Here is a 25,466-nt window from a genome sequence, read left to right as displayed (position 1 = left end):
TGAATTGACTCAAAGACAATGAGTTTTTTTGGCTTGGCTACCTTCAGAAAGCTCCCCTTTGAATGCTTAGAATCTGAGTCACTGTGGGAGCACTTCAAAATACAGTTTCCCAGGCCCCCAGCCCAGACATGCTGACTCTAGACCTCTGAAGGTGGTACCCAAGGAACCCAAAGCTCAGGTTCAAGGCGTTCTCCAGTACGGGTCTGGTGGGATAACAGGCTAAGGGGAGGGAAAGCCCGAGAGAAGTAGAAAGGCTTCGAAGCCCGCTTTGTCCCTGGGTGGGGGGCCCGCACTGGTCTCCGTGTGCTCTGGACCCAACCTCCATTGCACATACTGAAGTTTTTCTGGGTGATGGATGGGAGTGCATGAGTACTCCCATGTTCCCATGTTGATGATGTTCCAAGGTCATTGTGACTAGGGTTCCAGGGGCCTGTGACAACACAGCAGGCTGGCTCTGTCCAGGTGTGGGAGGTCAGGAGGGACCCAGATCCTCCTGGGAATGCAACTCATCCCTGTAAAAGAAAGATCCCCTTCCCCTGCTGATTAAGCATTATTTAGGGCTCTGAGTGAGTTCTGTTCAGAGTCTGCTTTGAAGACAGCAAGCAGGGGCCATGACCACCCTCTCTCCCGAAAACAGCCTCTCAGCCAGGCGGTCGGCCTCCTTCATCCTGGTGCGTGATCTTCATCGGTCTCTCCCTCCCCAACCACTGGTCTGCAAGGGTGCCATTTTCCTGGCAAGGTGGGAGGGGCTAGACCCCCGAGCTGGCCTAGAAGGTGGAGCAGGGCTGGTGGTACCTTGGCCTCATCATCAGCATCAACAGCAGGACGGAGAAACATTAGGTCTCCTTTCACCCTTCTCTCCAAGCCAGTTATTACGTTCTCCCCAGATGTGGCATTCTAACTTTATTCGGTTTTAGGTTTGCAAGAGGCTGGTAAATTTTCTTTGGTGTTTTTGCCAACAATTTTGGTATGCTGCCGCCAGGTGGCAGTAATGCTTTTATTAGTGGGTGGTTTCAAGCCCAGTTAAGATTCTTTGGACGTCAGCCTTAGTCATAAAAATTTTCCACACAGTATCTTTTTCAAAATTAGAATAACTAATTATAATGACCTTAGCCACTCTCAAGTCTCATTAGTCATCGTGATTAAGAGAGTGATACATAAAAAGCAGAAATGCAAAACAGGCACCTCTCTCCCGGAGTTTTACATATTATTGATTTGTTGCAAATTTTCACCAGGCCTTGACTTTAATTTTCTTTATATCTTTCTTCATTTCTCTGAACTTAGAGAAGAAGAATAACAACAAACTCTCATCTAGCACGTATGTACAGTGACTGTTCTAAATGCTTTATTTACAGTCATTTGTTCTTGTCTCAACCCCACGTGATAGAAGTTGCTATCATCTTCATTTTACAGATGAGAAAATTGAGGCACAGAGACTCAGTAATTTCCGAAAAGTCACACAGCTAGGAAGTGGCAGAGCTAGAATTTGAATGCAGGCAGGTGAGCTACAGAGTCCATCTTGTAAACCAGTGATTCTCTAAATGTGGTGGCCAGGTCTGTAGCACACGCATTCTCTGAAAATTTGAAAGAAAGGCAGATTCTTCGGGTCTCCCCAGACATTCTGAACCAGAAACCCTGGCGGTTGGGCCCAGTAACCTCTGTTTTAACAAGCCCTGCACGTGACTCTGATATGCAGCTAGCTTTGAGAACCAGCCTCTTCATCACTGTGCTATATTGATGGTACCTGGGTTGGTAATAATTACCCAGTTAACTTACAAGTTGCACATATAACCACTCCCTTCCTAATTTTAATATGCCTGCCCTCCTAGGGCCACCCCGCTCTCCTTTGGGTGAGAATCAAGGACACAGTGAGCCACTGTGGACTGGAGTGGAAAAGAGGTTGAGAACCTTAAGCAGAGCCAATGACCCTTCCCAGGATTTATTGGAGGCTCTGTAACTTATGGGTATTCAGAGCAACTTGGCATCAAAAACCCTCATAGAAAATTTTCCTTATGCTCTGGTGCCTTTTCCACTTTGCTAAAAAGTCTGGATAAAATCCTTAACCCAACGATGCAGAGGGGGAAATGGGGTGGGCAAATGTATGCTCATAGTCACGGCCTCTGGCAGTAGGAAGCTGTTAGGGAGATTGATCTTCTAAGGCTCGCTTCTGGCCCCCTTCTCCAGCAGAAGCAGCGGCAAGGTTTCCCCAGGTTTGCTGGTAGAGACCTTTAACCTGCTTAGGTACACCCTGAAGGTGGGAGGAGATTTCTGCAACTGCTCTACCTGGCAGTATTCTTGCCAAGAGACTAGAAAAGAAGCTCTGTTGCAGAGCTGAAGAGTATCCAGCATGTCACGGACCACATATTTTCCCCTCATGGATTACGAGGTCGTTGCACCCAGAGGGTTGGATAAGGAGTTGGTGGAGCCAGGAATGGGGGAGTATGGGAGGATAAAGATGGATTTGAGAGGCCATCAATTTGAAGGACTCCAGATACTGGTTCTCTGATTTCTGGCATGGACAGGGAGTATGGACACACTGAAAAAAGAGAAGGAGGCGGCTTCTCATGGGGACACTTTCCCTTTGGCTCTCTGCAGGTCAACAGGCTCCTTGTGCTGGCCCTTGACTGTCTAGCAAGTGTCTTGTACATTCTTGAAGGTGGCCTGTAGTTTGGTTTGGGGAGGGAGTGGTACAGGGAAGAGTTGGGGATAAAAAGAGGAACGGAATTTCATGGAAGGAGGAGGCAGAAACCTTTTGTAAACCAGTTCAGCCATGGCAAAGTAGGCAGATGGCCAATTGTGACAGGTAGAGGTTTAGAAATGTAAATTCTCTGAGCACTCAGCAGATGTCTTCCTGTGCTGTTTCTAATTATCTCTGCCTTATTGTGTTGAGGCTGTATCTTCTATTATGCTGTGCTGTGCATAGTATTTTGATTCTAATATTGCCACCCTTTCATTTTTTACCTTTTTAACATTTCTTTGTTCACCATTTATTTTATTTTTTAAATTAATAGACTTTGTTATTTTTAGAGCAGTTTTAGGTTTGCAGGAAGTCCAGAGTTTCCATACACTCCGTCTTTCCACCCCCCGTGCCCAACATACACACTAAGTTCCCCGTATTATTAACAGCCTGCGTTAGTGTGGTACGTTTGTTACCCTTGATCAACCTGTATTAATATACTATTATTAACTAAAGTTCATAGTTTACATCAGGGTTCACTCTTCGTGTTGTATCGTCCTGTGGGTTTTGATAAATACCTGATGTCATGTATCCTTGAATATACGAATTAACCCTCCTAAGGTCTCAGTTCTGTGATTTGTTTAACAGTGTCATAGCCATGCTGCCTCGTACATAAGGACCCCTGGTGGCAAAGTGGTTAAGCGTTCCGCTCTTAATGACTCCTAATGGAAAGATCAGCAGTTTGAACCCAGCCAGCAGCTCCAAGGGAGAAAAGGCCTGGCGATTTGCAGGTCCTAGATTATAGCCCAGGAAACCCTTAGGGGCAGCTCTGCTCTGTCATATAGGGTCGCTATGTGTTGCATTTGACTCAACAGCACACAACAACAGCGACAACCTCATAGGTAGTTGTGAGGATTAATGAGTTTAAATATGCAACACACTTAGGGTACTGCCCGACACATCGTCAGTGCTTTTTAAGTGTTTACAATTAATAAGAGAATTTAATACTTGTTATTTCATAATTATTTATTTGGATTTTTATGCTTTATATTTTTGTGTATTTCTTGCTGTTTCCTGTATTATTTGCTTTTATCTTTAAAAGTGAGTTAGAAGGAAAATATCCTGTTCCTATAAATTTCTAATTCTTAAAGTAAAAAATAAAATAATTCCTCCTGACTCGATCCCTATATCTAATCAAGACATCGAATATGTGGTTAAAAACCTTCCCACAAAAAATTTTTAAAAACTCCAGGCCCAGATGGTTTTACTGGTTAGTTCTACCAAACATTTAAAGAAGAAATAATACCAATTCTACACAAACTCTTCTGGAAAACTAAAAAGCAAGGAGTATACTCCTGCTCATTCTATGAGATCAGCATTACCCTGATATCAAAATCAAACACATTACAAGAAAAGAAAATTACAGACAAATATCTCTCATGAGCATAGATGTAAAAATTCTAAGCAAAAATGTATCAAGTAGAATCCAATGATATATAAAAAGATATGTCATCACTAAGTGGGGTTTTATGCCGGGACTGCAAGGCTGATTTAATACTCAAAACCATTCAATATAATTTATCATATTAACAAACTAAAAAAGAAAAACCATAAGATCATTTCAATAGATGCACAACATCATTTGGCAAAATCCAACATTCGTTCCTGATAAAATCTCTCAGAAGACTGGGAATACAAGGAAACATTCTTAATCTGAAAAAGGGCATCTATGAAAAACCTACACCTAACACCATGGTGAATGGTGAGTGAGTGAATGAACAAAGCAAGGATGTCTGCTTTCACTCCTCTATTAAACATTATACTGAAGGTTCTAGCCAGGTCAATTAGGCAAGAAAAAGAAATAAAAGGCATTCACATTGGAATAGAAGAAATAAAACTCTCTTCATTCACAGACAGCGTGATCATCTATGTCAGGGTTGACAATTTTTCTATAAAGAGCAAGATAAGTAAATATTTTCAGCTTTGTATGCCATGTGGTCTCTGTCACAACTACTCAACTCTGCCACTGTAGCATGAAAGCAGCTATAGACAATACATAAATAAATGGGTGCAGCTGTGTTCCAATAAAGTTTTATTTAAAAAACCAGGCGAGGGGCCAGATTTGGCTCATAGGGTGTAGTTTACTGATCTCTGGTCAATGTAGGAAATCCCATGAAATCTACAAAAAAATGCTACTAGAACTAATAAATAAGTTTAGCAATGTTTCAGGGTACAATATCAACATGTAAAAATCCATTGTATTTCTATGTACTAGTAAGAAACAATTGGAAACTGAAATTTAAAAAAAAATACCATCTACGATAACATCAAAAATCTGAAATACCTTGGAAAAAATCGGATAAAATATATGACCAGTACACAGAAAACTGCAAGTATTGCTTCAAGAATTTTTAAAAGACCGAAATAAAGGGAGAAATACACTGCTTTCATGGGTTGGAAGATTTAATAGTGTGAAGATATTAATATTCTCCAAAATGATCTACCCAATATCAACCCAAGTCATAGCTGTTTTTGTTATAGAAATTGACAAATTGACTAAAATTTCTACGGAAATGTGTTCCTAAAGTTAATGCATTTCCTCTTAGAATTAAGGATCCCGGGGACACAGCCCAAAGTTGCCTATTCCCCTCTACTTCCTGCCACGTTGCATGAAAAGCATTACAGTCTCTGAATGAACAAAGACTGGGCGAATATGATGTAGTAAGAGGGACAGAAGCCTGGCTCTGATTGGTTCAGACAACCAGGAGACAAAATATGATGAACACGCAGTTAGTGTAGATTATCTCAAATGTTTAGTTTACAGAGCTGTCTTGTCTTCTAGCACTTTGCTACTATTGGACCAGCAGCATCAGCAATCACCTGGGAGCTTGTTAGAAATGCATCCTCTTGGGCCTCACCCCCCAAACCTACTGAATTGGAATCTGCATTTTAACAAAATCCTCAGGTGACTCACATGCAAATTAAAGTTTGAGCCATACACGGAATGAATGGGAAGTTGGAAGAATGCATATTGGACATGTCTGGTCACCTGCCAAGCTCTTTCCATCAACACATCTTCATGTCTGCAATGTGGCATTGCAAGAAATTCCTGTATCCAAGTAGGAGGGAATACCCTACCAAGAAAGGAATCTCCCCTCACCCCATTCCAATAGAGACTCTCTTAGTTGTGTGAACATTTTGAATTACTTTGCTTGTAGGACACTCACCTCTCCCTCCACCCCTTCCCCACCACTCTGACACACACACACACACACACACACACATGCACACACACACAACGCTCATCTAAACCAGAAACGATTCCTTGTGATGAACTGTTTTGCTCTTCCAGTAAAAGCGAAATGGAGTCCACAAATGTGTTTACTTATTGTTTATTTAATATTTTCCCATTATCAAAGCAGTAGGTGTTATTACAGAAGATTTTTAAAAGACAAGAAAAAGTAAAAGTAATTACTTATAATCCTATCACCCAAAGATGATTAGTTTTTTTTTAGAGAGGTGTGTTTTTTTGTCTTTTTTCTAACATTTTTTAATAGCAGTTAATACAGTACATATGAGGATAGATGGCATACTTCTTACAATGTATAGCATACATACAAATATGGAGTATAGTACACAGAGAAGGTAGACATCGTACAGTTTTGTGGGGTTTTTTGTTAACATTTGTATTTTTCCAGATTATTATTCATTCCTCATAAGCTTCATTTTGTATGCCTCACAATATTCCACTGAGTGTATAAACCAGAGTTTACTTAACTGTTCCCCTATTGCAGAACATTTAGAACGCTTGCATTTTTCGTCTTGGTAAGTAATGTGCAATGAAAATTATTGTGCACACAGCATTTTTCTATATATTTTCCCTAATTTCCTCAGGATAGAGTTCCAGAAGTGAGCCAGAGGCTGTGAACTGTGATTCAAGTAGCAAAACTCAGAGCCTATCTTTTAAAAATCACACTTAAAAGAAAAGCCAAAGATTCCTAGCAGAAGGCTGCCACGGTTGTCCTTGCAGGTGAAGAGAAAGCCGCCCATCGACAAGACAGAATGGGATGGCTTCTTTGACGAGAATGGGCACTTGGCCAAGTCACGGGACTTCATTTGTGTTAATATCCTGGAAAGAGTAAGGCTCCCAAGTTACCCTTAACCGTGCCTGGAACTGGGGGAGTGGATAGGCAAGGGGGCAGGTGTGGCGCTGGGAAGGGCCCTTTGGTCAGGTATCAGAGGGCCCATGACTTCCCACCCCCTATGCACCTAGGGCCTGCACCCTTTGGTGAGGACGGAAGCGTGGAAGTTCCTCACGGGCTACTACTCGTGGCAGAGTTCCAGGGATGAGCGGCTCACAGTGGACAGCACGAGGAGGTAGAACATTCCAGATCCTCTTTCAGGGATGGGAGAGGGTATTCGCCCCAGCCTGGTGGATTCAGTCTTCTTTCCCCAAATGGACTTCTTGTTCTGAGAGAACTTTGGTTCACTCTTTCCCCTCCACCCACAATGGCCTCCCGTCATCTGGCTATCATACCTCACTCAGCCTCCAAGGTCCCAATCAAACAGTGCACCTCCTCCAAGCAGCCCTCAGAGGAAGGGGGGCCTATGCAGAGCCCACATCCTCAGCGGACATTGCTGCATTCCAGATGGGCATGAAAGAATGGCTAGGGGTGGCACAGGCAGAGAAGACAGAAAAGCACCACAGGTGGAGGCAGAGCCTGAGCAAGGGCACTGCCCTGTATTCCCCTTGAACCTGGCAGCTGCCTCTGCCTGGAGCTCTTCCCCATGAGCCCGAAAGGGGAAGGCCACCTTGTTCAGCTTCAGTGCTGTTCTCACAGGAAGAACTACAAGGTTTTATGCGAGATGTACGAAAAGATCCAGCCCCTTCTAGAAAACCTGCACCAGAACTTCATAGAGACTCGAAATAACATTGGTGAGAAGAGTGGTGTGGGGAGGGGGACAGAGGGTAGGGCTGGAAGCCATGCTGCCCCTTCTCAACAATTTCTGGGGACAGATAGTTCCCAGGTTCCTGCTGTGTATGTGCCTCAAATTTTGCCAGCTGAATCTTGGTAAATCCATCCACCAGTCTCCACTAGTTGCCCCCAGATACCCAACACTGTTTCCCTGGGCTCATGCTGTTCCTGCTGCCTTGCCTTCTTCGCCTCCTTTGGCCTTGAACTACGCTCGATTTGATTGGAAGAGATGAAGTGGTGGGAATTTTTGGCAGGAGGTACATCCTGGCCAAAGATTTGGAGGTGGGGAGAAACCCAGATCACTCAGAGTGTGGCTATGGATAGAGCCTAGTGGGGGCTGATGTACCTTTCACAGCCCCTTCCTAGGATGTCCTAGGGTCTGTTCTTTTGGGGGTGAGAGAAATAACCTCATCTCAGGCCCCTCTGCTGGAGGTGATCCGATGCCTCTTACCTGTCCCTTGCCCCCAACCTAGTGTATGACATCCAGAGACTCTACGACAAAGACCCCCTGGGCAACGTCCTCATCGACAAGAAGAGGTTGGAGAAGATCCTTCTCCTGAGTTATGTCTGCAACACCCAGGCAGGTGAGTCAGAAGTTGAACTCCCCCTTGGCCCTCACTTGACCTAGACCTTGCCCTACTCAAGCCTAGGCTCCACCGTCACACTGGCCCCTCCTCACCTGCCCCCTCTCCACCCCAGAGTACCAGCAGGGCTTCCACGAGATGGTGATGCTTTTCCAACTGATGGTGGAGCATGACCACGAGACCTTCTGGCTTTTCCAGTTCTTCCTGCAGAAAACGGTGAGGGTTGGGCCTGAGCTCAGGGATCCTGATCCTCCAAACAGCACCTCGAGGTTGAGCAGACTCAGCAGCCCCAGCCCTGAAACAGCGCTCTATCATGGAGGAGCCAGGAGGGCAATGCTAAACCCAGTGGGGAATGTTTAAGGGGATAGGTATTGGGGTTGAAGCAGGGGGAGGGATGCCCTGGGCCCAGCACTCATCAAACTTTGAAGAGCTTGTGTAAAAATGGCTTGGGGGCAGTGTTCGACCTCCTCCTACCCCACAAGGGGGAAGAAGAACCAAGATCAACAGCCCAAAGCTGATTCCAAGGAGGCAGAAGTCAGACATGCCTCCTCTCTCTGCTATCTTTACTAATTCTGACACCAACGGTACCTCACACAACACTCTCTGCTTGTCGGCTGGGTTCGGTAATTCACTGCAATGGGCACACAAAACTCAGAGACCATACTCACAATTATGAGGTTTATTAGGGAAGTACCAGGTACAATTCAGTCTCACGAACACTCAGGATTCAGTTCTTTCTTCAGGACAGCCTCTTCCCAATCGTGTTCGCAGGCACGCCACTCCCTGGCCCGAGGCCTATCCCCAAAGGCACTTAGCTTTCTCTCTGTCTGGGCAGGGAAGCTGACCATGCATTCTCCTGCTGCCGGGTCTCTCCTTCTTTGGTGGTGGTGGTGGCCTCTTTCTCTTGCTCTGGAATTTGCTCTCTTTTAAGGCAAAACTGTCCAATCCCCTTGGTGGGCCACACTTACCCTATCGCACAATACCTAGGTGGGAGTTACCAAGATTATGGCTAGAAAGGCCACTCAGAAAAGTAATTAATCGCTCCACAGCTTAGCTGGCAGACCAGTGACGGCGCCGTTTCCTGGCATTCTTCCCCAAATCCCGGCTCTCCTCCTGCAAATTCCTCAGGTTCCCCCAGCCTTCAGAATATAATCCAGTAACCTTGGCCAGATGTTCAAGGCCTTCATCTTGGGTCTTGCCTTGCACTTCTCCCTTCCTCTGTACCAGGGGACCCAGTCTTCCCCAGATTTCACCCCACACTGCCCAGGGTGTGGGGTTTTGAAGGTGCTGCTCCCTGCAACACCCTCCCTGGAAAGTCTTTCCTCATGGTCTGTGAGAGGCTGCCCAGAACCCTCCCTCGCCCCTCTCTCCACCCCTGCAGTAATGTGCTCATTGCTCTTTCCTTGTCTTGATTTGCTCTGACCCATGGTATGTGCATGTGTGGGGGGAATAGCTGAGCTCACTAGGTTGAGCCACACTTGAGATGCACCACACACATACACACACAAATGGACACACTTGCACATACAGATCACAGGCAGATAGACTGCATGCATATATGCACCCACAGACACATAGACGTATACAGACGGCACACAGACACAGACACATATACAGACCACACACACAGACAGACACAGGCATGTGCACACATGAACACACCCACACACAGACACACACAGGTGCCCAGACTCACGCAGAGACATGGCCACACTAGGAACCAGACACACCCAGAGCCTCCAGAATTGGGGAGCTGACTAACCGGGACTACGCTTGAGCCGAGGAAGGCTGGGTTGCCTTCTCTCCCCCGCATTTCCTACAGGAGCACAGCTGTGTCATCAGCATCGGGGTGGGCAAGAATCTCGACATGCTCAACAACCTGATCAACTTCCTGGACCCCTTGTTTGCTGAGCATCTAAGTGAGTGGACCCTACCTCCTGCCACCACACCTTCCTGCAGGCATGGGAGGGGGTCCAGGACCCAGGCAATGGCAGGAAGGGGTAGGAAATCGTGGTGGCAAGGGGTCATTATCTTCTTTCCTATCCTTGGGAGGAGCATTCATCTATATGGAGTTGGACTCTGGACAAGTGAAAATCTACCCCAGTCTCCAAGGGAAGCTAGAAAAGAAATAGCCATGGGTTTTTGTGTTTCCTAAGTGTTTCGCATGCTCTGCGGTTTGGCCTCATATGTGTACATAAGTGTCCTCTGGTGCTTCCCGCTGACTGCGGCCTCAGCCAACACCCAGCTTGTCTCCCCACAGAAGGGAAGGGTGCGGGGGCCGTGCAGTCCCTCTTCCCCTGGTTCTGCCTCTGCTTCCAACGCGCCTTCAAGTCCTTCGATGACGTCTGGAGGCTATGGGAGGTGAGGGGCTCAGTTGGGGGCCGTGGGGCAGACCCCACCCCTTCATTTCTGGCTTTGGTTGGGGTTTAGTAATTTGCAGTTTGATTGTGCCAGCGGCCTGCACCCTTCTGTAGGGCAGTCAGAGCAGCAGGGCTCACCCGGCCTGGGCAGTGGAAGCCTGGACCTGCACGTCAGCTCTGCCTGTCCCAGATGCTCCTTCTCCAGGCTTCCCCTCCACCTGGTGCTGGCTCCTTGCTGGCCGGCTCTCCTGGATAGGGCAGGGCCTCAAAGGACAGGTCTCACCTGAGTCTTTTGATCACCATCTCGGGAGCTATGACCTCCCCAGGAGCACCCTCACCACCCGTCACTGCCCTGCCTGGGGGCCACCACTGTCTGCAGGATCCAGCCCAGTTCCTCATCCTGGCATTCAGCGTCCCTGTGAATCAGCCCCTCCCGCCTGGCCTGCTGGTCTCCACATCCAAGTGCATGACCCCCTCCAGGCTTCTGGTGATGCCTCTGGATTCAGTTCCCATTTGCTGTGACAAAACTCCACTCAAATGCTATAAACACTTTTCCAGTCTCTTTCTCTTTTTACTCTCTCTCTTTTGCTCTCTCTCTCTTGCTCTCTCCTTCTCTTGCTCTCGATATCACCCCCTCTCTTCCTGAAGCTCCCTGAAGCCATTGTCTCTGAATCCCCCGGGAGCTAGCAGAATGCCTAGAAACCAGGGGGTGCCTGTCGGCACTTGCCTGACTGAATGAGTGAGGCCCAGGAAAGGCACGTGGTTGGTGGGAACGTCATCATCCAAGGTCCCTGCAGTCTCAGGCCACAGGCCCAGGCTGAGCTGTACTGCCCACAGGTGCTGCTGACGGGGAAGCCCTGCAGGAACTTCCAGGTGCTGGTGGCCTACAGCATGCTGCAGATGGTGCGGGAGCAGGTGCTGCAGGAGAGCATGAATGGGGATGACATCCTCCTGGTGAGCACCCTCTGGCCAAGGCTGGCCCACTGGCTCCTGGAAGCCTGTAGCACCCACATCTCATCTCAGGGAGAGCTGGGTATCACTGCTAGAGTGATGAGAGCTAACATTTATTGAGCACCCACTATGCCCTGGAAACCCTGGTGGTGTAGTGGTTAAGTGGTATGGCTGCTAACCAAAAGGTCGGCAGTTCAAGTCCACCAGGCATTCCTTGGAAACTCTATGGGGCAGTTCTACTCTGCCCTGTAGGGTCGCTATGAGTCGGAATCCACAGCAATGGGTTTGTTTTTTTTTGTTTGTTTACTATGCCCAGCACTGTGCTGAGAGCTTTTAATAGACTAGCTCTTTTAAGCCTCCTGATAAGCCTGAGACAGATGGGGCCTGATTATCATCATCATCCTCATCATAGCTCTGTATATGAGGAACCTGAGGCCTTGAAGCGTTCTTAGCTGTTAGAGTCGGCTGCCTCACCATAAACCGCTTGGCCCTAGAATCTTCCTGTGGGGAAAAGACTCAGAGCTTTCCAACATTTTAAAAATTCAGCTGAAGAAGTCTTTGTTCAAAAAAGTGTTTGACACTTTCTCAAAAAGTTAATCATGGAATTGTCTTATGATCCAGCAATTCCACTCCTAGGTATAGATCTAAAAACACTGAAAAACAATATCCTAACAAAAACGCGTACATGAATATTTATAGCAGTATTCTTTATAATAGCCAAAAAGTGGAACATCCCAGATGCCCATAACTGGTGAATGGGTAAATAACTGTGGCTTATCTACACAATGGAGTGTTCGTCAGCCACACAAAGGAGTGAAGCGCTAATACTCCCTACATTGTGGCTGAACCTCAGAAACATTATGCTGAGTGAAAGCCAGATACAAAAGGTCACATATTGAGTGATTCTGTAATAGGCCAATCCAAAGAGACAGAAAGCAGATTTGTGGGCCCAGGGGCTGGGGGGAAGGGGACATGGGGGTCACTGCTTAATGTGTAAGGGATCTCCTTTGGGGACGATGAAAATATTTTGAAGTTACATAACATTTGAATGTACTAAATGCCACTGAGCTGTATGTACATTTTAAAATGATTAATTTTGTGTTACGTAAATTTCACCTCAATTTTGTAAAAATCTGAGGTAATACCCCAATTATAAAACACAAAAGTGATGTCTTCCCCCAAGTCTCCCTCAAAAGTCCCTGAGACACTTGGGGGAACCCCAGTACTCCCTAGAGCCCAGTATGAAAACTACATTTACCATCCCCTCCCCCAAAATATACAATTCTAATGGTGAGTTTTCAGGCACTGTGCCAGGCTGGTCGGTGGGAGATTAGGTGGCTCCTAGTCAATGCTGTGAGCAGTGGCCTTCTTCTCCTAATGTTGCAAGCAGCTGTTTGTAACCAAGTGCACAGGGAGACCTCCACCCTCTCCCCGCCCCATCCCCACGCCTTTCTCCCCGGACAGGCTTGCAACAATCTCATTGACCTTGATGCTGATGAGCTGATCTCTGCAGCCTGCATGGTGTATGCTGAGCTCATGCAAAATGATGTAAGTTGCCCCAGTTATTTGTCCTCCTCCAGGAAGCCTTCCCTGGTCTCCCAAACCCAGCTAAGTCCAGGCATTTTCAGCTTCAGAGACACAATTTGTGCCACACTCTCTGCCATCAAACCCACCAAATGTTGCTCTACATGGTCTTCTCCATGCTGCAAGTAACCTATCTCCCTGAGCAGACTGCTTTCTGAGGACAGGGCCCTCCTCCCCGTTCCTTGTGGCCCTCCAGGGGAACTGGGCACAGTGCTGGGTACCCAGGGCCTCAGGAGAATGTCACTGAGGAATGAGAACAGCAAACCACTGTCCATACTCCTCACACCTGCAGGGACTCTCTCCTTCTCCAGGTTCCTCAGCCATTAAAGGATTTCTTTCTCTGAGGACACTAACATCCACAACAGAAGGACACCCCAGTGGACAGCATGAAGGTGGCTCTTCAGCCATGAGGTCAGGATCAAGGCCAATGGGGTGCTAGGGTGATGGAGTAGGTAATACAGTCACAGTAGAAACAGTCTCTTGGAGTGAAGTTTGTGGTCAGATGTCTCCTTGGACTGTGGGGAGCCTCGGGAGAGAATGTGTGGGCAAAGACAGGATTGTATAAGAAGAAGAGAGGCTTGCTGGAGGAGAAGAGTGATGGGGAGGGCTAGAGATAGAGTGCAGGCTGGGAAGGGAATGTGTGGTCAGCAGTGTCTTAGTTTCCCAGGTCTGCCATAACAAAGTACCAGGAAGAGGCAGCTTTTAGGAACAGAAGGGTGTCTCATAGTTCTGGAGGCTGGAAGGCTGAATTCTAGCATCGCTGGACTGTGCTCTGTCCGCTCTAGGAAAAGATCCTTCCTTGTCTCTTCCAGCTTCTGGTAGCCCTGGGCGTTTCTTGGTATCCTCAGCTTTTAGGTGCATCTTCACCGGCCTCTGTCTTCCCCCATGTGTGTGTCTGTCCATGTCTGTTCTCCCCTTTGATAAGACGCCATTCAGAAGGTCTAGAACCCACCCTACTCCGGTGTGACCACGGTAACTTCACTGATAACATCATCAAAGGAAGACCTTATTTCCATAAAGGTCACATTCACAGGTACAAGGTCACATTCACAGGTACAGGCGTAAGGACTTAGATTTATCTTTTTTGGGGGGGTGGGTGGGGACACAATTCAACCTCTAACAGTAACTTTTGTGTCACGAGGGGTTTTCTAGTCTGCAGTGGTTCCACCTCGGGAAGCAAATGGTTAAGGATATAGCCAACTTTAAGAGCCTTCCAGGCTCCTGTGGAAGAGAAATTTGAGCATATCTAATAAGGATTACACGCAACATGTAAAAAAAAAAAAAAAATTGGCATAGTGGCACTTACAAAAATACCTCACCGGGGGAGGGCATGGTTGGCAAACATAGAAGGCACACTTTATTTGCATAAAAACCCCGTAGTCAATGCCTGGGACTCAGATCCCAAGACAAGGGCCTGACCCAGGGCTTTACCCCTCCATTGCTCTCATCTCCACATGCCAATCACACAATTAAGTTGTCTTTCCAGAGCTTCCCCAGCTGTCTGTGGAAGGACAAAGCCCAAACCTCCGACCAGCAGCAATACCCTCCTGGTTTCAAAGCCTCCTTCACAATTGCCCCTTCATTTCTCAGGGGGCAAATGTCTCCTCAAGCTAAATTCTCTTTTTCAGCCTTGCCCAATCTCTCCAGAGAATACAATCTCTTTCCTCGTGCAGACAGCTCAGTCTTTCCCTGGGGGCAGTCACATCCCACCTGCTCCCCGCTAGCTATGCCACAGCCCCAAGGCCCCTGCGCAGCCTGCCCCAGGCCCTGGCTGGTTGCTGTGAGAGATGTCCTGAGAGCAGACACAAAGATTGACCAGTAGGGGCTGAAACTACAAAGGGGCTGGGCTGACCAGGCACCCCCGCAGCAGCTCAGCAACACAACACACCCACTATATATGCGTGCACACACACATACATAGCTTTGCCAGGTTGCTACATTTGTTTTTCAGGAGGGATCCTTTGGTTTTGCTGTGGATCCTGGTCCTTGGGGATGAGGCCTAACCATCTGCCCTCTCTTTCGCCAACTACCCCTCCTTTCTACTCTCATCTTTCACATTCAGTGACCATCACCCAAAAGGCACCATGTCCCCAATTAGGGCCTGGTCTACATCCTTGGGTGACAATCTCCATCCATGGCTGGCTCTGAGTCTCTGTGGGTGCCATATCTCTGCTGAGTGGAGATTGCTGAAGAGCTGGGTCCTGCTTAGCTTTATGTTCCCAAGACAGTTATTTAAGTAAGGTTCCTGCGTAGGCTACAGCTCTCCAAGAATGAAACTGTGTCTGTATTTTACAGAAGAACCGGATTAAAAGACACTGTCATGAGCTAACAGTGGCCTTGGGAAGAGAAGAGTAAATAAAAACATCAGATACAAATTTTCTAATGGTTCTTTTGGCCTGGTGGTGTTAGTTGACCCGTGATTTTTGGTTGGGACATATACACCATGCCAAAAATCTATTTCAAAACTAAAAAAATCCAAAAACTCACCTTCTAGACCAATGATTTTCAAACTTGTTTCTGAAAGTTAGTGGAATCCTATTGTTACACAATCCCAGGGTTTCCATGGTTGAGATTTGGGTGGAATGCCCAAAGCCCTCCCCTCTGTAACCCCCTCAGATTCCTCCTTGAACCTCATATCATTCCCTAGGGTACCTCCAAGGACATTTGGCGAACTGAGGAGAAAGTTTGAAATCCTCTGTTAGGTCTTAAAGGTAAACTAGATTAAATCTTTACACTAAATTGATGCAGGTTCAGATAAATATCAGGTGAGGTGAAAGTAAAGACTGTAGAAGAGCCAAACTTCTCTCAGCTCATCTGCCCAGCTCCCAGCCCAGCAGAGTGCAGATTAGAGTCCTCCCACCATGTGCTGTGCGTAGCATGAAGCCAAAATGGCTTCCTCCTCACCTTTGTTTATCCATCAGTCTAGTACGGTCCAACCAGACACAAAACTGTGAGAATATTGAAATCCTAGAGCCTAAGTTCCTTTCAGCGTAAGGACTATGTTGGCCTAAATAATTTGTTAATTCAACACACTTTATTGAGTCCTTAGTGTGCATTACCCACGATCTGCACCCTGAGATTTCAATAACAGGGGAAAAGAGACACAATTTCTGTTTCCAGGACACTTGGAGTTGAGTGGGGATCAGATAATTACCTTGAAGAATGTATAATTGCAAATTTTCTTTTGTGGTCTGCAGGAAAGGAACACGGCTCTAGGAGAGAAGATAAATTAGTAGCGGCTGTAGTGGGGGGGTGTGGTGACTAATGATGGTGGTGATGTCAATGATGATGGTAGCAGTGACAATGGTGGTGATGACGAGGGGAAGTTGTGACGTCATTACAGATGGTGGTGAGTGATTGCGGTAGTGATGTCCGTGATGATAACATTAGTAACGTCAGTGATGATTATGGTGGTGGTGATGGTGAAAAGAGGCTTTGATTCTGTAGGAAGGTGCTATGGTGTTGGAAGAAAGATAGATGCCAGAGGTACCTAGAAGCAGAATCTTTGGTGTGGTGGAAAAATGTGAAGTTGTTCACTACAGATAATCTGGTAAGCAAGATAAGCGCCATGTTTCCTTGCCGATTGGATAATCTGCCCCTGGTAGAAATGTTAGTGATGATGGTGGCGACAGCAACTGTGATGTCAATGACGATGGTTATTGTCAGTGATGCTGTTGGTGGCTATGTCTCTGATGGTGGTGATATCAATGATGCAGTGATATGGGTGGCACAGGTGTGATGTCATTCATGATAGTGGAGGTGGTGGTCATGGTGATGTCAGTGTGGTAGCCTTAGTGACGGAAGTGTGATGTCAGTGCTGGTGGTGATGATCATAATGATGTCAGTAATGGTGATAGTGGTAGTGTTGACTTTGATTCAGTCAACAAAAACTTCCTGAGTGTCTGTATTGATGTTTATGATGATGATTGTGGAGATGGTAATCATGGTGGAGGTGAAAACAATGATAAATTCATTCTGGAAAAACTAGTACTCAGGATACTTTCAATGAGCAAGAACATAGTATTCTTAAATGAGTCACAGTGGCCATGAGTGTGGAGATAAAGAAAATGGAAGCATTCAAGACCCATCCAAACTTTCCAAATCTTGATCCTGCGCATGCTATGAAAGCTTGAATTGGCCCTGTCCCTTCCATGACCTCACCTCCACCTCTCCTTTCCTTCTTGTTCCAAGCTTCTTCCTTGGAGGACATTTCTTTTGCCTTCCCTGGCTACCTTGAATGCTCCCAAGCCCACTCTTTGTTACTGGAGTCAGGATAATGGCTCCCTACCCATGAACAGCTTCACAGAGGCACCATGTAGAAAGCTCCAAGTTCTCTGGGCCCCAGGGTCTATATTTCTCTCCTCAGAGAAGGAGAAAGGACGTGGGTTTCTGCGTTGGACCCCCCCCCACGCCCACACTCAGGCTGTAGTCAGCTAGACCTGTGACCAATGAAGGGCAAGGGACACTCCCCATCTGTAGAGGGGAGGACATAGCTATCAGGAGGGGCCTCTACTGCCCAGGACCCAACCCCATTGATGTGGCCAGACTTTAAGTTTGGAGCCCTGGCCTCACAAGAGGAAAGGGAGTACGCGGAGAGGAGGAAGAAGAAAAGGGGGAAGTTTAAGACATTTTTGGAAGGTAGTGAGATAGGAGGGAATGTGAGGTTCCTTTCTCAATTAACAGAAGGTTGTCACTCACATTAGGGATCATCAACAGAGCCCACTAGTGTTGCTTGAATGTGGCAAAGTGATCAGTGATACCTGTGCACCTGACCTTCAGGCTGATGCTTCTCATTGATGTATTTCCCTAAGCACTCCCCCATCCCAATCCCAGCACACGCACACCCTATACAATCACACTTTAGCCTCTGGGTATCCCTGATGGTTTTCTTATTCACTCTACTAAAATGTAACTACGTTGGAAACTCCTTCTTTTGCCTGCCTTTCAGAAAATGGATGTTCAAGTCCATTTAGACCAAAGAAACACCTTCTCCCTTACTGCACCCCCCCAACACACGCACATACACTTTCAATTTGTCACCAAATGCTGCCAGCTCTACCCCTGCATGTATCAGTTGCTTGGTTCTCTAACTCCTAGTGGAGGGAAGGGGTTTGAGCATGCCGTTTGGACCCTTGCCCCTCAGGGTGGATGCAGAACAGGCTCTGCACATCTAGAGCTCATTAGCAGTGGGCCTGAGCTGTCTCCCTAAGGTGGAAGCCTCGGGTTGCTGCTCCACCCTGCTGCCCCCGCTACTGTCACCACCAGACTCCCTGAGAAGCCTCAGGCATCTACAATATGGAGTTGCCCAGTCCCAAAGGGCAAGGCAGCAAGGTTTCTCCAATCCCACCCTCTCGCTGACCCTTTAATGCTCTGAAGCCCCGGGGGGAGGACACTGGAAGGACAAGGAAAGAGGCCAGAGCTCCAGGGGTCAGGAACAAGGGCACTGTGGACCCCACCCTCATAATAATCAGAGCTGCAATGGCTGAATAATCATTAGCCCTGTGCTAAGCCCTGTTTGGAGCCCCTGGGTGGCACAAATGGCAAAGCACTTGACTCCTGACTGAAGGTTGGTGGTTCAAATCTACCCAGAGGCACCTCAGAAGACAGGCTTGGCAATCTACTTCTGAAAGGTCACAGCCTTGAAAACCCTATGCAGCAGCTCTACTCTGCCCATGGGGTGGCCATGAATTGAAATCAACTTGGTGGCAACTAATAACAACAAAGCACCTTTCAGGTTTTTTCTCACATAATCCTCAGACTCCTCAACAAGGCACAGTGATTTCCGTCTCTTTACTGCTGAGGAACCTAAGACTCAGGAGTACACAGCTGGGGGTGGTTAAGCCAGAATCTGAACTCCAACAGATTAGCCCCAGAGCCGCCGCTGTTAATGCTTCACTATTGGTTCTGGGGCAGCCCCGGTGTTCACCCCTTTCCCTGTCCACACTTCACTTGGGGTCTGCCATCCCCCTGTACCAGCACACACCAAATATCCTGCCTGGTCTTCTTCAGGGCAGACTGTCATCTCACAGGTCACTCCTGCCCTCGGCAACTGAGGATCCAGGAGAGGCCAAGATGTCCCAGGATGGGACCATGGGGAGAGGTGGGGGAAGGCTCTGTCTTAGTTCCCTGTCCTTCCCTAGTCCTGTTCTGACCCCAGTGAGTCTGGGGGAAGGCCAACATACAGCCATGTTTACTGCATCTTGTTTTGAAAAAAGGTTCAGGTGGCTCTGGGCACTCTCTCTCCTGGACTGGGGCTGGGCTGGGGCTCTAGGGTTACAAAGAGACCAGTCTGCAGGGTCGAGAGGGAGGAGCTGTGATAGGGCAGGCAATCCAGGCATGGTAACGGAGCAGCCAAGTCTGGGAGGGTGGAAAGTCCAGGGGTGCCAGGTTAGACGGACACTAGCTCCGGGAGAAGGGGGTGAGGGGCAGGGTGGGATGTGGAGCTGGGGACAGCAATGCAGGATTTGCCTCCTTCCCCATCCCTGCCCCTACACACCCATCTCTGGACCAGCTGGGAGATGGGGTGGAGCCAGACCAAGGCAGAGAAAAGGGAATTCCAGTTAGTGCCAAGTGCTGCCCCACCACAGGCTGACCATGGGCCACATCGCCCAGGAGGGGAAAAGATTTATTTCTAAGACTTCAAACGAAAGCACTAGCATCCAACTGTACTGCCAGCCCTGGGGCTAGGCGAGCCTGGAGTGGGGAAGAGATTAGCAACCAGAAATGAAGGAGGTAGGCCAAGGGAGACAGCAGGAAGCTAGCGGATGGATGGGAAGGGGCAGGAGGCTGGAGTCACATGAAGTAGCTTTCAATCCTGGCTACACATTAGAATCTCCAGGGGAGCTGTTTAAAAATACCAATGCCCAGGGCCCACCAATTAAAACAGAATATCTGGGGGTGGAGCCAGGGCACTGGTATTTTTGAAAAGCTCCCCCAGGTGACTGTATGTGCAGCCAGGGCTGAGAACCTCTGAGTTCAGAGCAAGAGTCCTACGGAGAGGATTAGTAATTAACTGGCCTGACCCCCCTCCTTTTATACAAAAGGAGTCTAGGTCCGCACAGGGACGGACTTGCCCAAGGTCACACAGACAGTGGACTCTGGCCTGAAGAGGACAGGTATGGCTGTGCTGACCGCTGTCCTGAATGGACAGTGAGAAGTAAAGCTTGTCTCTGCAGCCAACACCCTATACACACACACACACACACACACACACACACACACACACACACACACACATTGATGCTCAACCCTGGACCACACCGAAGCCCTGGGCTGCCCTCTCCCCACGGGCTCTGAGCTGAACCTCCCCAACTCCCTCCTTAGAGCTCTTTAACCACATGACTGCAGAATTAAGCATTCCAACTTCTTTTCTGAGCCAGCACATAAAAGAATCTCTTTAGGGAATTATTAAGTGCCTGAGTCCCAAAGGCCTGACCCTCACCTGCAGCGATATGCAAATGGTACCCAAACACCCAGGGTGCAGTATCCAGAGGCTGCTGGATCAAATGATATGTAAATATATGCAATCATTATGCAAACAAGGGCAGCCCCGGATTAATGGCTTCCATCCTTCAACCAGGCAGCAGCTGTCTCTTTAGGTATAGGCATGGCTGACAGGGAGGCAAGGGTTCTCTCCTGTCAGAAGCATCCTGAGGAAGGGCCAGGTCTTGGAGCAAGAGGAGGGATCCTTCTGACACGTGGCTTGCTGATGCTCTGCTTTGAGAAATCTGAGATTGGGTGTCTGTCAGCCAGGCAAGATGTTCACCTCTGTGACTGGGCTCCATCCCCAGGTACCAGGTACAATGTGCAGCACTGAGCTTTGGGGGAGAGAGTAGTGGTATTAAGGATGGTAGAGAAAATTGTAGAGATAATAGTGGAAGTGGTAGGATTGAAAATAATTGAGAAGATGGCAGAAGTGGAGATGAGGGTGGTGAAGGTGCTGATAATGGGGGTGACATGGACAATAGGGATATTGGTAATGATAGAAGTGAAAATGGGCTTGGAGGAGATGGTTGTCATGGTGGCGATGAAGGTAAATGTAATGGGGGTAATAGTAGTGGTGGCAGTGATGATAGTGATGATGGAGGTGATCTTGGGTGTGATGCTGTGGATGAAGGTGGAGATGATAGAGTTAATATTAATGATGGTAAATGTGGGCAGGATGGCAATGATGGAGGTGAGGTGGTGGAAGCCTTGATGATGAGAATGATACAGGCAGTAGAAATAATGGCAATGGAAGGCGATGGCAGTGATAGGGAAGATGATGGTGGAGGTACAAGTAATCGGCAACGATAGAGTTGGGGGCGAAGGTCACTGCAGTAACCAAGAAGAGATGAGGGTGGTGAAGCGACAGAGAAGGTAAAGGTGGCGAGCGGGAATTGTTGAAGGTGGGTTCTCAAAATTCTTAAGCTCAATAGGGGAGGATATTGGGAACCTGTCAGAACAAAGGCAGGGGAAGGGGGAAGGAACTTGAAGAAGAGATACAAGGTCTGTTTGTGGTGCGGCAAAGAGGACTGAGGCCCCCAACCACAGACCTAAAGAAAACTCAGAGACTAACTTCTCTCTCCTTGATAAAGACTCAGCTACTTACCCCAGCTCCACTCAGTGAGCGTGGCAGGCCTGAGGTCTTCAAGTGACTTCAGGGGTGACCTGTAGGTCTGCCACCGGGCCTCAGTTTGCCCCTCTATGAAATGGGAGGAAGAGTGACAACCAAGTGACTGAGTGAGCTTGTCCTCTCCTTCTGGAGCAGCAGAGGTCTTATCCACAGAGACCCTTTGGCTGCATATGTGCAGTGGAATGAAGCTGCCTTGTGTGTTGGTGGCGGTGGTGGTAGGGCAAATATCAGGAAATAGAAGGCATATAGTAACTGGGACTTGGAAGACATCAGGAGAAATCAGAAATGGCCTTTTGTCACCCCTACCCTATGGCCCAGATCCTCTCCACTTCTCCACCACCCTCACTTTCATTTTAATCTACCTTGGACGCTACAATGAATGTCCCCAGAGCTGTCCTGCCTGACACTGTCCTCACAGCTCTATTTCCCTCCTCAGAGGCCCAACCCCAAGCAGGCTGCAGAATTTAGTCCATTGGCTTAGGAGACAGACAGACGTAGGATCAAACCCCAGCCCTGCCATTTAATAGCCATATGACCTTGGACAATATATTTACCCTCTTTGAGCCTCTATTTTCTCCCTTACAAATTAGAAATAAAAATACCTACCTTACAAGTTGTAGTGTGGATATGTGCATAGCATGTTTAGTCCAGAAAACTTCAAAACTCAAAGAACTGGCAGCTGTCAGGCAGACACTGTAGGAGTCAGATGTACCACTATGGTTTAATCTTTAACATGAGAAGTGGTAGCCACCACAGAGAGGGCCTCTCCAGGACCTTACTGTAGTGCTTCCTACAACCACAAAGTCCAGCCTCTAGGCTGAGCCACTTCCTCCTTCCTGTGGAACCTGCATTTACATGTTACATCCTGCAGAGGGTGCTCCTCCTCCACAGCACAGGCCTCCACTGGGAAGAGGCACCTGCCCAGGTTGTGAGATGCTCTGTGTGAGCTCTGGCTGGGGCTGGGGGAGACCATTGTTGTTCATGGTTCTCAGGGGTCCTAAGCCTTCCACTCTGGCTGCAGATTTACCAGCAAACAGAAACCCTCCATGGCTGTGTTGGGGACCCTGCCGGGAAGGAAGCTTGGGAATGTGGGAGCCTTTGGGTCCCCCTGGAAGCTTCTCTTGGTAGCCTCAGAGCTCTGTGGGCAGGTGTGGGGTGTACCATGCCCCACCTCCACGCCCCCTTCCTTGGCCCAGGGTCCTTCCCTTTCTTTTCTCATACACACACACACACACTCATTGCAGGCCGGCGTGTTTCACTGTGAACTATGCTGATCATCCTAATGGCCCAGAGGACGGCCCATGTTTTCCTGGGGTAGCCTGAGAAGAGTGGGGGCCTTGGATGAGCCATTTCTTCAAAAGGTAATGAGGTACCTATCGCTGCCACATTTTGCATGTTTTCAGTATATTAAGGCTTGAAGTCATGGTAGGCTCCTACTTGCGATTTCCATTAAATTCATGATGGGTCTAATATTTTAAAACAATTTTGTTATTTCTGTAATGTCTAGGAGCTTTTATTCGACTATGATAGTTTGAAGCAATAAGGGGAGAAGGGTGTGGGTGTGTATTGTTGTTTTATTGTGCTTTAGATGAAGGCTTACAGAGCATATTAATTTCTCATTGAACAATGAATACACGCACACACACAAAAGGGCCTGACTGTCAGCCTTTTTAGGGTCTTTATCACACCCATCACACAGGCACACCTCTCACCAGCAGAGGCTCCGCTCCAGGGCACAGCCTGGCCAGGCATAGGGAGCAGCCTCACTAAGCCATGCACTCCCGACACAGGGTCAGCCATGGGGCCAGCACTGTCACAGCTGTGACCAGGGCTCAACAGGGGGCTGGAGTCAGAGGCTGCCTTTGTCTTCTTGAGCCAGTTCCAACCATTACCTGCTCACAGTGTGAAAAATCATCCAAGCATCAGTGTCCAAAAGAAACGTAATGTGACCACAAATACAGGCCACACACGTAAAGTTTTTTTAATAGCACCGTTAAAAAGGTAAAAAGAAACGGGTGAAATTTTAATAATTTTTTTTATTTAACCCAATACATTCATAATGCTATTTCGGCATGTAATCAATATAAAAATTATTGAGATTTTTACTTTTTTGTGCATTAAGTCTGAAATTTGGTATACGTATGCTTATCAGAATCGACTCGACGGCACTGGGCACTGGGGTATACTTACAAGGCATCTTCGCTTAAGTGAATCATATTTCAAGTGCTCAGTAGCCACATGTGGCTCGTGGCTCCCATATTGGACGGTGCAGACTTATTATGTCACTCACACTTATTATGGTCTGGTACCCAGTTCTCAACAAATGCGTGCTGACTGTATGATTTACAGGCTGATGGTCCCCCTAGGAATGCTCTAGCAACTGTGGCTAAGGGGTCTGATGAGCTTTCGGTCCTCTACTGAGAGCCCAGCCCATAACCCTTCCAGCTAGGCACCCCTAGGAACCTCCTGGGGAATTGGTGAGGCTCAACTGAGACCCCTGGCTCACAGCTAGACAGGGCCACAAATTCCCACCTGGGGTGAGGGGTGGCTTACCATCTCACAGGAAGCTGCCGTCTGGAGCAGTCTTCTACAAAGTGGACATGAGGTGCCCTCTTCACATCCCTTCCTCAGGTCCCAATCTGCACCCCAGACCTGCTGGCCCTGGCCCATGCCCCTTATGGTGGCTGGGGTGGCCTCTGCCTGCATGATGGGAGGAAATTTGTACAGCCTGAAAGGGGAGTCAGTATTTAGATCACAGGAAGGAAGGGGTGAGAGAAACGGGTCCAGGAAGGCAACAGTGTGAGCAAAGTTCTGGAGGTGGGATTGGGGGGACAGGAGATGATGGGGAGCCAAGGGGGATCCAGGGGAAAGACAGCTAGCCATTGTTGGCCTTGGAGGTGCTGGGTGGAGGTGGGGGGTGTTGCTAAATGCCAAGTCTCTATGACCTGGAGCCACTGAAGTTCTCCGAGCTGGGAATGTAATGTAATGGCATAGGGTTTGAGGCACATTATCTGGGGCCCATATAGACAGGGTTGGGAACGGCGAGATGGGGGAGGAAGTAAATGCTCTGGGCAGGCACCAAGAGCACACGTGACCTTCTGTGGTTGGCCCCAGGGAGTTCAGCTTGGCTATCTGGGTGGACACTAAACCCAATGCCCAGTGTCCTTATAAGGCAAGAGGAGAAGCACAGAAAAGGCCACGTGAAGACAGAGGCAGAGATTGGGGCAATGCAGTCCCAAGCGGAGGAATGCCTGGAGCCACCAGAAGCTGGCAGAGGTAAGGAAGGATTCTTCCCTAGAGCCTTCGGAGGGAGCATGACCCTGCCGACACGTGATTTCAGACTTCTGGCCTCCAGAACAGTGGGAGAATAAACCTCTGTGGTTGTAAGCCCCCAAGTTGTGGTAATATGTTACAGCAGGCCTAGGAAACACAGCATCATCAGAGTACAGGCCTGAAGACCAAAGTAAGAAGGCCAGAGAGGTCCACCTTCCACAGATGTGGGGTCTGCTGAGCTGTGCCATGCAGCGCCCCCTGTGGACCAGGGTTCTCAGCTCCCAGCTGTGGTCCACTGAGGACTCCCAGCCTAAACTGCTCCTGGCCAAAGAAGACTGCCTTACAGAAGCTCACATCCCCTCCCTGGGGGCAGCCCCATCCAATGTCCACTCCAGGTGGGTACACCGGCGAGGCCCTCTTGCCTCACTCTGGGGCAGCTCTGCAGGG

The 25,466-nt window shown here is 48.2% G+C and overlaps 1 protein-coding gene across 2 annotated transcripts; it reads left to right on the top strand.

Annotated features, from left to right (window-relative positions):
- Positions 1–611: 611 nt before the first annotated feature.
- On the top strand, positions 612–13,476 carry TBC1D21 (TBC1 domain family member 21). 2 transcript variants are annotated; one of them, XM_003413817.4, is made up of 11 exons: positions 612–671; positions 6,708–6,815; positions 6,951–7,054; positions 7,519–7,613; positions 8,127–8,237; positions 8,353–8,453; positions 10,060–10,156; positions 10,498–10,598; positions 11,435–11,551; positions 13,013–13,096; positions 13,444–13,476. In XM_003413817.4, the coding sequence occupies exons 1-11, from the start codon at positions 612–614 to the stop codon at positions 13,474–13,476; spliced, it is 1,011 nt and encodes a 336-aa protein (XP_003413865.1). The 2 variants fall into 2 exon arrangements, with proteins under 2 accessions (XP_003413865.1, XP_010592039.1); XM_010593737.3 differs by lacking the exon at positions 6,708–6,815.
- Positions 13,477–25,466: the final 11,990 nt, after the last annotated feature.

Source organism: Loxodonta africana, chromosome 13 (genome assembly GCF_030014295.1).
Source record: "Loxodonta africana isolate mLoxAfr1 chromosome 13, mLoxAfr1.hap2, whole genome shotgun sequence".
NCBI lineage: Eukaryota > Metazoa > Chordata > Mammalia > Proboscidea > Elephantidae > Loxodonta > Loxodonta africana.
The sequence above is the reverse complement of the archived record's forward strand: the minus strand, read 5'-3'. Positions and strand labels throughout refer to the sequence as shown.

What these genes read in the sequence shown, in the direction of transcription:
- TBC1D21 (XM_003413817.4), top strand. Translation starts at nt 612, where the DNA reads ATGACCACCCTCTCTCCCGAAAACAGCCTCTCAGCCAGGCGGTCGGCC. An exon ending in CTTGTTTGCTGAGCATCTAA is followed by an intron (nt 10,157 to 10,497) that starts GTGAGTGGACCC and finishes GTCTCCCCACAG; the next exon opens with AAGGGAAGGGTGCGGGGGCC. An exon ending in ACGTCTGGAGGCTATGGGAG is followed by an intron (nt 10,599 to 11,434) that starts GTGAGGGGCTCA and finishes TACTGCCCACAG; the next exon opens with GTGCTGCTGACGGGGAAGCC.